This window comes from Meles meles, chromosome 18, assembly GCF_922984935.1.
Source record: "Meles meles chromosome 18, mMelMel3.1 paternal haplotype, whole genome shotgun sequence".
In the NCBI taxonomy this organism is placed as follows: domain Eukaryota; kingdom Metazoa; phylum Chordata; class Mammalia; order Carnivora; family Mustelidae; genus Meles; species Meles meles.
In genome coordinates this window covers 48,071,337-48,083,728 of record NC_060083.1, presented here as the reverse complement: position 1 = coordinate 48,083,728, position 12,392 = coordinate 48,071,337, and the positions used below count along the sequence as shown (strand labels likewise).

At 38.3% G+C, this 12,392-nt stretch overlaps 2 protein-coding genes and 1 pseudogene across 2 annotated transcripts in view; 2 read left to right on the top strand and 1 right to left on the bottom strand.

Moving 5' to 3' along the window:
• LOC123929308 (40S ribosomal protein S24-like) overlaps nt 1-12,392 on the top strand; it is a 576,828-nt gene that overhangs the window by 506,214 nt on the left and 58,222 nt on the right. The window lies entirely within an intron of this gene.
• Nucleotides 1-12,392, bottom strand: part of LOC123930068 — a 199,650-nt gene that overhangs the window by 144,794 nt on the left and 42,464 nt on the right. The window contains exons 15-17 of the mRNA XM_045986277.1: nt 2,366-2,467; nt 675-728; nt 17-121 (exon numbers count right to left, since the gene is read on the bottom strand). Of these exons, the coding sequence (XP_045842233.1) occupies nt 17-121; nt 675-728; nt 2,366-2,467 (261 nt within the window). The remainder of the gene's footprint in view (nt 1-16; nt 122-674; nt 729-2,365; nt 2,468-12,392) is intronic.
• On the top strand, nt 2,546-4,982 carry LOC123929304 (annotated as a pseudogene).

Sequence of the window (12,392 nt, the reverse complement as noted above, 5' to 3'; positions counted from 1 at the left end):
CACCTAAATCACTCACCATCAACTGGTGGAGTTAGAGCAACATCACTAAGCTCCTCAGCTGGAAGTCTGACTGCCATGTTTTCAAGAATAGAGTCAAGGTCATGGTCATCAACCTGCAATCCTATAAAAAAGAAAGACATGAGGAAATTAAAATAAAAGTTAAAATATTAATTCCTATGTATAGTGGTTATTCATTTCATCATAAAAAAGAGGTTAAGGACATTTAAGTGTTTAAAGAGTCATTAATGGACTAAAATTAATCTACTCACTTATAACCAATACATCCAATATTGAAGATAAGCTTGCATAACTACATTGAAATAGGGCTGAGAAATCACTCAGGTTAATTTTGGCAGCAAAACAGCAAATCTAACAGTTTTTAATACAAAGATCTATACCAATCAAGTTCATTTTTGTCACCGTATTTCAAGATATACAATCTTAAATTTTTATAGCTAGGCCTAAATTTTATTATTTCCACATCCAAAATTGCGGTAAACCTAAATACTTAGAACATCTTTTAAATATAAAACAGAAAATTATTTCATCAATAAGAACATATATATTAAAACTATTATAAAATATATATGAGAATGGGAGGAGGCAATATTTAATAAGAAAAAAAGCAAAACATGAGAGTCTCAATCTGACTTCTCAATATGCATCTCACTCACCTTTTATATCTTCTGGACAAGTCAGCAACTTATTCTTATACATATTTCTACTAGCTGTAGATGGGAGAAACACATAATTTAGGTCATAGAGAAAATACCTAGACATGATAAAACAATACCAAATATCTAGGTTCAGAAATAGAGATCACAAAATAATTTGCTCCTAAAATTTAACTAATATCTTCTAGAAATAATAAAACAAAAAAATGAAAACAAAATTCTTAATGTGTATAGTAAATCTATCAATTCTTTAGCACCTGAGACAATTATTAATACCTACCATGCCAAAGCAAAACACTTCCATATTTTGTATTTTTTCTGACTCCACCTTTTTTTCCCTCTAGTAGTATAGCTCTACATCTCTCCTCCTGTTTGTTTCCTAGAGATCTTAACCAAAGACCTCTCAATGAAATGAAAAATCACTATTAATATTCCTTTTTCTAAATGGCAAGAATTATGATTCATGAGACTGTTGATTTACATGTTTTTTTTCCATTTTATTTATTTTTTCAGCGTAACAGTATTCATTGTTTTTGCACAACACCCAGTGCTCCATGCAAAACGTGCCCTCCCCATTACCCACCACCTGTTCCCCCAACCTCCCACCCCTGACCCTTCAAAACCCTCAGGTTGTTTTTCAGAGTCCATAGTCTCTTATGGTTTGCCTCCCCTTCCAAATTTTTTTTTTTAATAAACATATACCCCTGGGGATACATTATATGATTTACATGTTTTAAATGGCAATTTATAATTCCTATATATTAAAAATAATCATCTTTAAAATTATGGATATTTTTAAATGCTGATTTATAAATAATCTAAAATAAACAGAGTACTAAATAATTTAAAAATTTAAGGATATAATCCTAATTCCCTAAAGATTCTACCTGATATTTGCAATGCTGAAAAACTGCCTTGATGATCTCTTGAAGGCAATATGAACTCTTTGAAGACTATTCTGATATTTGAACTGCCTGATATTTGAAATGCCCACCATTAATACAAGTTGGTGTAGCCACTTTGGAAAACAGTGTGGTGATTCCTCAAAAACTTAAAAATAGAGCTACCCTATGACCCTGCAATTGCACTACTAGGTATTTACCCCAAAGATACAGATGTAGTGAAAAGAAGGGCCATCTGTACCCCATGTTCATAGCAGCAATGGCCACAGTCTCCAAACTGTGGAAAGAACCAACATGCTCTTCAACAGATGAATGAATAAAGAAGATACGGTCCATATATACAATGGATATATACAATGGAATATTATGCCTCCATCAGAAAGGATGAATACCCAACTTTTGTATCAACATGGATTGGACAGGAAGAGATTATGCTGAGCGAGAAAAGTCAAGCAGAGAGAGTCAATTATCATATGGTTTCACTTACTTGTGGAGCTTAAGGAATAACACAGAGGGCATTGGGAGAAGGAAAGGAGAAGTAAGTTGGGGGAAATCAGAGGGGGAGACAAACCATGAGAGACTGTGGACTTGGAGAAACAAACTGAGGGTTTTGGAGGGGAGGGTTTTTGGAGGGGAGGGCAGTGGGGCGTTGGGTGAGCCTGGCGGTGGGTATTAAGGAGGGCACGTATTGCATGGAGCACTGGGTGTGCTGTATAAATAATGAATTTTGGAACACTAAAAAAAAATTAAATTAAATTTTAAAAAAAGAAAAACAAATGAAATGCCCACCATTAACTGGAAGTGACTTCTCTGGCTGCAAGTGTCCTTTAGGTGAGGGCTTTATACCCATTTTTCGCAGGACATTATCCAGCTCACTGAGGTCAGCTTCACCTTCAAAACAAAAGAAGTAGAAAAAGATACCATTTTTAAAATATCATAATTTCAAATTATTAAAGAGAAATAGGCATAATGTTACCTGCTAAACAACAAGCAGTCAATGCAGACACAGAGAATGAACAGTATTTCTTTAACACTGGTAAAAGAGATGTTCCCATAATGATGGTTATAAAGTAATATTTCACAATCAATCAAATAAAGTTCGTATAATTTAAAAATTATTAGAATAATAATTTATAAAGTTTTATTATTTATTATCACAAATAACAAAGATGATGTATACAAACAACTGTTTAATATAGGGTATGAAATTAAGATAGAAATCAATAACAAGAGATCCTAGTAAAATCCTGTAAGTTTGGAAATTAAAGAATCCCTGTCTAAATAAATCGTGTGTCAAAAAAATAAACCAAGAAAAAAAACCCCACACTGGAAGTTAGAATATATTTTGAATTGAGTAACAATAATAATATTACATATTAAAACTTGCAAAGGTGTGCTCAGAGGGAAATTTACAACCTTAAACACCTACAGTAAAAAGATGAAAAGATCAATAACCCAAGGTTCTATCTCAAGAAGTTAGAAAAGAACAGCAAATTAAACCCCCCAAAAGGAGAAGAAAAACAATAAAGACAAAAGCACAAATTACTGAAATAAAAAACAAACTTTAAATAAAATGAATACAGCCAGTGGGTTTTGGGAAGACTAACTGAAGTGCTAAATGCCTGCACTAAGACTGACAAAGGATAAAAAGAGAGAAAGCACAAATAACAGGTATTTCTAAGGCTAAAAACCACATCGCCAAGAATAGCAAAGACAAACCTAAGGAAGTAAAACAAATTTAAAAGATTTACGCTTCAGATACCAGGACATATCAAGCTATGTTAAGACAGTAGTGTACTGGTGCAATGACCAACAAATAGACCAAAGACAAAGAACACAAAGAATAAGAAGTCCAGATATATAATACGTGTGTGTGTGTGTGTGTGTGTGTGTGTACCCCCCCCACACATATTTATGGTCTTTGATTTATGAAAACGTTAGCCTTACATTAAAGTAGGGAAAGGATCATCTTTTCAGTAAATCGTGCTAAATATCCATTTAGAAGCAAACTGAGGGTTACAGAAGGGAGAGGGATGCCGGGATGTGGTAGCTGGGTGATGGGTATTAAAGAGGGCACATGCTGTGATGAGCACTGAGTGTTACAATTAATGAATAGTTGAACACCACATCAAAAAATAATGATGTACTTTGTTTGCTAACTGAATAGAAAAAAAAATAGTGTCCCTTATCCCATATCATATAGAAAAATCAATTCTGAGTGGATTACTGATCTAAATGTGGAAGAAAAATAACAAAACTCCCAGAAGATAAAACTAGGAAAAGTTTTCATGACCCTAGTGTATGTAAGGATTTCTTAAACAAGCCCCCAAACACTCTATAAAAAGAAAAGATGGACTAATTCAACTATATGTGAAAAAGAGAAACTTTTGTTCATAGGAAGATAAAATACAACAGGAGACCCTTTGCAGTGCTGCCAACACCCTGGCAGAGAAGCTGAGGTCACCACCAACCCTGAAATATTTAGAGAGGAGACAAAATTCTTTTAGCAATACAGATAACCAAAGTGCATTGTTGTGGGTGATGGTGCTGTTGGTAAAATGTGCCTTCTGATACACAAACTGATACACAACAAACAAATTTTCATCTGAGTATGTACTGACTGGTTTTTGTTTTTTTGTTGGTTTTTGAAGATTTTATTTATGTATCTGGGAGAGAGAGGGAGGGAGAGAGAGAGAGAGCACGAGCATACGTGCATGAGCATGGGGGGAGCAGAAGAGGCAGAGGGAGAAGCAGACTCCCAGCTGAGCAGGGAGCCCAACATGAGGTTCAATCCCAGGACCCCAAAATCATGACCTGAGCCGAAGGCAGAGGCTTAACTCACAGCCACCCAGGTGCCTCTGTGCCACCTGTTTCTGACAACTGGGCAATCACAGTTATGGTTGGTGGAGAGCCATACACTCTTGGGCTTTCTGATACTGCAGGGCAAGAGGATTACTACAGCATACAACCACGGAGTTATTCACCAACAGATGTATTTCTAGTCTGTTACTGAGTGGTCGCTCCATCCTCATCTGAAAATGTGAAGGAAAAGAGGGCACCTGAGATAACTCACCACTGTCCAAAGACTCCTTTCTTGCTGGATGGGACCCAAAATGATCTCAGAGATGACTCCTCTATGATTGAGAAACTTGCCAAGAACAAACAGAAGCCCTATCACTTCAGAGACTGCTGAAAAGTTGGCCCATGACCTGAAGGTGGTCAGATATGTAGAGTGTCCTGCACTAGCATAAAAAGGCTTAAAGAATGTATTTGACCAGGTGATATTGGCTACCTGGAGCCTCCAGAATCAAAAGCCCCAAGTGTACACTGCTGTGAACATGTCTACAGAGTCCTTCTGCACAGCTGGTGTCTGCCTTGTACTAAAAGCAATGTTAAATCAAACTAAAGATAAAAAGTGAAAAAAAAAATTTTGCAACAATGACCAATGCCCTTCACCTACCCACCTGCACTCCAGTGAGTCAAGGTCCATAGGCATGGTCCCCCTCCCCCTCGATACTAGTTAATCTGAGTAATTGTGTATTGTCAGAAAAATTACTAGTACTAGTTTTTGTCATTTCAAAAATATGTTTTTGTTTAAAAGCAAGGCATGCTTGTGGTAACTCTGCAACAGACTGATTTGGGTTGTTGAAGCTGCTCCCAGGCTCCATCCACACTGGAGAATAACCTGGAACATCTAGGTTGTTGGGTTTTTGTTTGTTTGTTTCCTTTTTTTTTTTTTTTTTTTTTTGTAGGAGGGAGAGTGTACATGGGGGGGGTATTATAATTTAGTCATGTTTTTAAAATTCATTAACCACTGGACAGCCCTTAAGGGGAGGAGGATGGATTGGTTCCACATTCCACCACATCTAGTTTACAACACTTGTTCCCCACCCGGTGCTCTTAGGAAGGAGTATAGTAAAAAGCCTCAATGACATACTTTGAAAGTTGCTTTCTCTCCACCTTTGAGTAGGTCAAGTACTTGATGAAACTCACGAAACTAGGTGGAACCTGTTCTGTTCCTCCTCTTTTCTAGGATGCACTATATATGGGACTGGGACTTGCAAGGAAATTTGTTTGCCATTTGCTGATATTTTATTTTTAAAATTTTATTATGTTATGTTAGTCACCATATAGTACATCTTTAGTTTTTTTTTTTTAAATATTTTATTTATTTGACAGAGAGAGAGGTCACAAGTAGGCAGAGAGGCAGGCAGAGAGAGAGGGAGAAACAGGCTCCCCACCGAGCAGAGAGCCCGATGCAGGGCTCAATCCCAGGACCCTGAGATCATGACCTGAGCCGAAGGCAGAGGCTTAAACCACTGAGCCACCCAGGCACCCCACATCTTTAGTTTTTGATGTAGTGTTTACTGTCTGTGTATAACACCCAGTGCTCCCTGTTAATATATGCCCTCCTTAATACCCATCACTGGGCTAACCCATTCACCCCATCCTCTCCCCTCTGAAACCCTCAGTTTGTTTCCCGTAGTCCATAATCTTTCATGGTTAATCTCCCCCTCTGATTTCCCTCCCTTCATTTTCTCTTCCTTCTCTTAATGCCCTCCATGCTGTTCCACATATAAGTGAAACCATATGATGATTGTCTTTCTCTGCTTGACTTATTTCACTTAGCATAAACTCCTCCAGTTCCATCCATATCTATGCAAATGGTGGGTATTCATCCTTTCTGGTGGATAAGTAATATTCCATTGTATGTACGGACCACATCTTCTTTATCCATTCATGTATTGAAGGGCATCTCGGCTCCTTCCACAGTTTGGCTATTGTGGACATTGCTGCTATGAACACTGAGGTGTATGAGGCCCTTCTTTTCACCACCTCTGCATCTTTGGGGTAAATACCTGGTAGTACAATTGCTGATATTTTTTGAAGTTAATTTGTAATTTCTTTTATTGATAAATGAAGAAAAGTACCGCACCTTTTGAAATACACCAAATGGACTGAGTATATAATTTAGTATATGTGCTGTCAAAGCGAACACTTGAGTATATAATTTAAACACTTTTCCCCGTCAAAAAAAAAGACAATAAAATGAAAGTGAATAAAATAAAGTGAAAAGGCAAAATATACAGTGAGATATTTACAATTTATAAAACTGCAACAGACTTGTGTCCAGAATATATAAAAAACTATAGATAAAAGATAAGAAATAAAATATTCAGCATGGACTTCCAGGGAAGATGGTGAATTGGTGATCATAAGCTCACCTTGTCCCATAGATAAACCTATATACATCCACACATCAGTGTTAACTAACTCAGAAAATGACCTGAAGACTGGTAGCACAGACCCTCCACAGTTAATTGAAGGGAAGAGGTTACACTGGAAAAAAAAAAAAAAAAAGATAGAGACGTGTTTGGAACCAAAACTCCTAGGAAGACTAATCACAAATGGGAGCATGGACAAGGGAGAAGAACAGACCTCAGACCAGGCATCCCAGGGACTGGCACTGTGAAGATGAATCCCCATAACATTTGGCTTTAAAAACTAGAGGGGCTTAACTTTGACATTTTTACAATCAGTGGATTGCAGTGAGAACTTCAGGAAAGAGAAAATGTAAAGAAGAACCAGAGATGAAGAACTCATTCACTGAAATTAAAAACACACGACAGTGAATAAATAGACTAGAGGAAGCAGAAGAACAGATCAGCAAGCTGAAAGACAGTAATGGAAAGCAGCTAAGCTGGACAGGAGAAAGAAAAAAGAATAATAAAAAAATGAGAATAGATTAAGGAAATTCAGTGACACCATCAAGTATAACATCATTAGCATTATAGAGATCCCAGAAGAAGAAGAAAGAAAAGAGCACAGAAAATTTATTAGAAGATAATAGTTGAAAAATTCTCTTATCTGGGGAAGGAAACAATCCAGATTCAGAAGACACAGAGAGCCCCCAACAAAATCAACATAGGAAGTCCACACCAAGATATATAATAATAAAAATGGCAAAAAATAGTGGTAAAGAGAGAACTTTAAAAACAGCAAGAGAAAACTGTTATATACTAGGGAAACTCCATAAAGCTATCAGCTGATTTTTTTAGCAGAAACTTTGCAGGCCAGAAGGGAGTGATTAAAAGTGCTGAAAGGGGCGGGGGGGGGGAAGCCTGCAACCAAGAGTACTCTATCCTCTGGAGGCTGGGGTGGGGCTCAGTTGGTTAAGGGTCTGCCTTCAGCTCAGGTCATAATCCCAGAGTATTGGGATTGAGTCCCACATAGGGCTCCTTGCTCAGCAGGGAGCCTGTTTCTCCCTCTGCCTGTTCTGCCTGCAGGTCTCTATGCTTCTCCTCTCTCTCTGACAAATACATAAAAAAAATCTTTAAAAAAAAAAAAAAACACCTCTATGCAGCAAGGCTATCATCCAGGATAGAAGGATAGAGTTTCCCAGACAAACAAAAGTTAAAGGAGTTCCTCACTAGTAAACCAGCCTTACAAGAAATGTTAAAAGGAATTCTTTGGAAAGGAAAGGCCATAATCAAGAGTAAGAATATTAGGAAAGGAAAATATTTCACAAATACATACAAACATAACAAAAGGAGTAGATTAATCACTTATAAAACTATTATGGAGGTTATCACAAAAGCAGTATAATCAACTATAGCTATAAAAATCAGTCAAGGGATTCACAAAATAAAAGGAGGTAAAGTATGATATCATACATGTAAAACATGGGGCTGGGTAGAAACTTAGTGCTTTTAGAATGTTTCAAACTTAAGTAACCAGCAACCTAGTATAGATTTCTATACATATCTTATACATAAGGTATTATATATAGACCTAATCATAACCATAAATCAAATACCTGAAGAAGGCCATCAAACCACAAAGGAAGAGAGCAAGAGAAGAAAGCAACAAATAAGAACCACAAAATCAACATAAAACATGTAACAAAATGGCCATAAGTGCATACTTATCAATAATTACTTTGAATGTAAATGGACTAAACACTTCAATCAAAAGACATGGGGTGATGAAATGCATAAAAAAGCAAGATCTATCCATACGCTGCATACAAGAGACTCATTTCAGACCTAAAGACACATGCAAATTGAAAGTGAAGGGATGGAAAAACATTAATCATCCAAATGGATGTGAAAAAAAGCTGGGGTAGAGAGGGAGGAGTCAAGATGGCGGAGAAGTAGCAGCCTGAGACTACATCAGGTAGCAGGAGATCAGCTCGATAGCTTATCTAAACATTGCAAACACCTACAAATCCAATGGGAGAGCGAAGAGAAGAAGAACAGCAACTCTAGAAACAGAAAATCAACCACTTTCTGAAAGGTAGGACTGGCGGAGAAGTGAATCTAAAACGACGGGAAGATAGACCGCGGGGGGAGGGGCCGGCTCCCGGCAAGCGGCGGAGGAACGGAGCACAAAATCAGGACTTTTAAAAGTCTGTTCCACTGAGGGACATTGCTCCAGGGGCTAAACCGGGGTGAAGCCCACGCGGGGCCAGCGTGGCCCCAGGCCCCGCAGGGTCACAGAAGGATCGGGGGTGTCGGAGTGTCGGAGAGCTCGCAGGTATTAGAACGGAGAAGCCGGCTGGAGAGACAGAGCCGAGGACTAAACTCTCAGCTCGGGGTTACCTTGAACTGGTCGCGGGCTGGGTGAGCTCGGAGCGCGGCTAGAGGCTGGGGATACAGGAGTGATTGGGTGCTGTCCTCTGGGGGCGCACTGAGGAGTGGGGCCCCAGGCTCTCGGCTCCTCCGGGCTGGAGACTGGGAGGCCGCCATTTTCATTCCCGTCCTCCGGAACTCTACGGAAAGCGTTCAGGGAACAGAAGCTCCCAAAAGCGAACCCGAGCCGATTACTTAGTCCGGCCGCCGGTAAGGGCGGTGCAATCCCGCCTCGGGCAAAGACACTTGAGAGTCACTACAACAGGCCCCTCCCCCAGAAGATCAACAAAATATCCAGCCAGGACGAAGTTCATCTATCAAGGAGTAAGCAGATTCAATTCCTAAGACAGCAGAGCAATTCCAGAGGAGGAGAAAGCAAAGCACGGAACTCATGGCTTTCTCCCCATGATTCTTTAGTCTTGTGGCTACTTCAATTTTTTTTTCTTTTTTCAATTTTTTTTTCTTTTTTCTTTTTTCTTCTTCTGCTAAATTTTTTTTTAAACTTTTACCCTTTTCTTTTTTAACATTTTTTGACTAGTTCATCTAAATATATATATTTTTCTTTCTTTTTTATATTTTTTATTTGTTTTATTTTTTAAATTTTTTTTCTTTTTTTTTTTTTTCTTTTTTTTTTTCAGAAGCTGTTTTTATCCCCTTTCTCCCCCCCACAATTTGGGGTCTCTTCTGATTTGGTTACAGCGCATTTTTCCGGGGTCTTTGCCACCCTTTTAGTAGTTTATTTGCTCCTTCATATCCTCTTATCTGGACAAAATGACAAGGCGGAAAAAATCACCACAAACAAAAGAACAAGAGACAGTACCGAAGGCTAGGGACCTAATCAACACAGACATGGGTAATATGTCAGATCAAGAGTTCAGAATGACGATTCTGAACATTCTAGCCGGGCTTGAAAAAGGCATGGAAGATATTAGAGAAACCCTCTCTGGAGATATTAAAGCCCTTTCTGGAGAAATTAAAGAACTAAAATCTAACCAAGTTGAAATCAAAAAAGCTATTAATGAGGTGCAATCAAAAATGGAGGCTCTCACTGCTAGGATCAATGAGGCAGAAGAAAGAATTAGTGATATAGAAGACCAAATGACAGAGAATAAGGAAGCCGAGCAAAAGAGGGACAAACAGCTACTGGACCATGAGGGGAGAATTCGAGAGATAAGTGACACCATAAGACGAAACAACATTAGAATAATTGGGATTCCAGAAGAAGAAGAAACAGAGAGGGAGCAGAAGGTCTATTGGAGAGAATCATTGGAGAGAATTTCCCTAATATGGCAAAGGGAACAAGCATCAAAATCCAGGAGATGCAGAGAACCCCCCTCAAAGTCAACAAGAATAGGTCCACACCCCGTCACCTAATAGTAAAATTGACAAGTCTTAGTGACAAAGAGAAAATCCTGAAAGCAGCCCGAGAAAAGAAGTCTGTAACATACAATGGTAAAAATATTAGATTGGCGGCAGACTTATCCACAGAGACCTGGCAGGCCAGAAAGAGCTGGCATGATATATTCAGAGCACTCAACGAGAAAAACATGCAGCCAAGAATACTCTATCCAGCTAGGCTATCATTGAAAATAGAAGGAGAGATCAAAAGCTTCCAGGACAAACAAAAACTGAAAGAATTTGCAAACACCAAACCAGCTCTACAGGAAATATTGAAAGGAGTCCTCTAAGCAGAGAGCCTAAAAGTAGTAGATCAGAAAGGTACAGAGACAATATACAGTAACAGTCACCTTACAGGCTAATAATGGCACTAAATTCATATCTCTCAATAGTTACCCTGAATGTTAATGGGCTAAATGCCCCAATCAAAAGACACAGGGTATCAGAATGGATAAAAAAACAAAACCCATCAGTATGTTGCCTACAAGAAACTCATTTTAGACGCGAAGACACCTCCAGATTTAAAGTGAGGGGGTGGAAAACAATTTACCATGCTAATGGGCATCAGAAGAAAGCTGGGGTGGCAATCCTTATATCAGATCAATTAGATTTTAAGCCAAAGACTATAAAAAGAGATGAGGAAGGACACTATATCCTACTCAAAGGGTCTGTCCAACAAGAAGATCTAACAATTTTAAATATCTATGCCCCTAATGTGGGAGCAGCCAACTATATCAACCAATTAATAACAAAATCAAAGAAACACATCAATAATAATACAATAATAGTAGGGGACTTTAACACTCCCCTCACTGAAATGGACAGATCATCCAAGCAAAAAATCAACAAGGAAATAAAGGCCTTAAATGACACACTGGACCAGATGGACATCACAGATATATTCAGAACATTTCATCCCAAAGCAACAGAATACACATTCTTCTCTAGTGCACATGGAACCTTCTCCAGAATAGATCACATCCTGGGTCACAAATCAGGTCTCAACCGGTATCAAAAGATTAGGATTATTCCCTGCATATTTTCAGACCACAATGCTCTGAAGCTAGAACTCAATCACAAGAGGAAAGCTGGAAAGAACCCAAATACATGGAGACTAAACAGCATCCTTCTAAAGAATGAATGGGTTAACCAGGAAATTAAAGAAGAATTGAAAAAATTCATGGAAACAAATGATAATGAAAACACAACAGTTCAAAATCTGTGGGACACAGCAAAGGCAGTCCTGAGAGGAAAATATATAGCGGTACAAGCCTTTCTCAAGAAACAAGAAAGGTCTCAAGTACACAACCTAACCCTACACGTAAAGGAGCTGGAGAAAGAACAAGAAAGAAACCCTAAACCCAGCAGGAGAAGAGAAATCATAAAGATCAGAGCAGAAATCAATGAAATAGAAACCAAAAAAACAATAGAAAAAATCAATGAAACTAGGAGCTGGTTCTTTGAAAGAATCAATAAGATTGATAAACCCCTGGCCAGACTCATCCAAAAGAAAAGAGAAAGGACCCAAATCAATAAAATCATGAATGAAAGAGGAGAGATCACAACTAACACCAAAGAAATACAGACAATTATAAGAACATACTATGAGCAACTCTACGCCAACAAATTGGACAATCTGGAAGAAATGGATGCATTCCTAGAGACATATAAACTACCACAACTGAACCAGGAAGAAATAGAAAACCTGAACAGGCCCATAACCAGTAAGGAGATTGAAACAGTCATCAAAAATCTCCAAACAAACAAAAGCCTAGGGCCAGACGGCT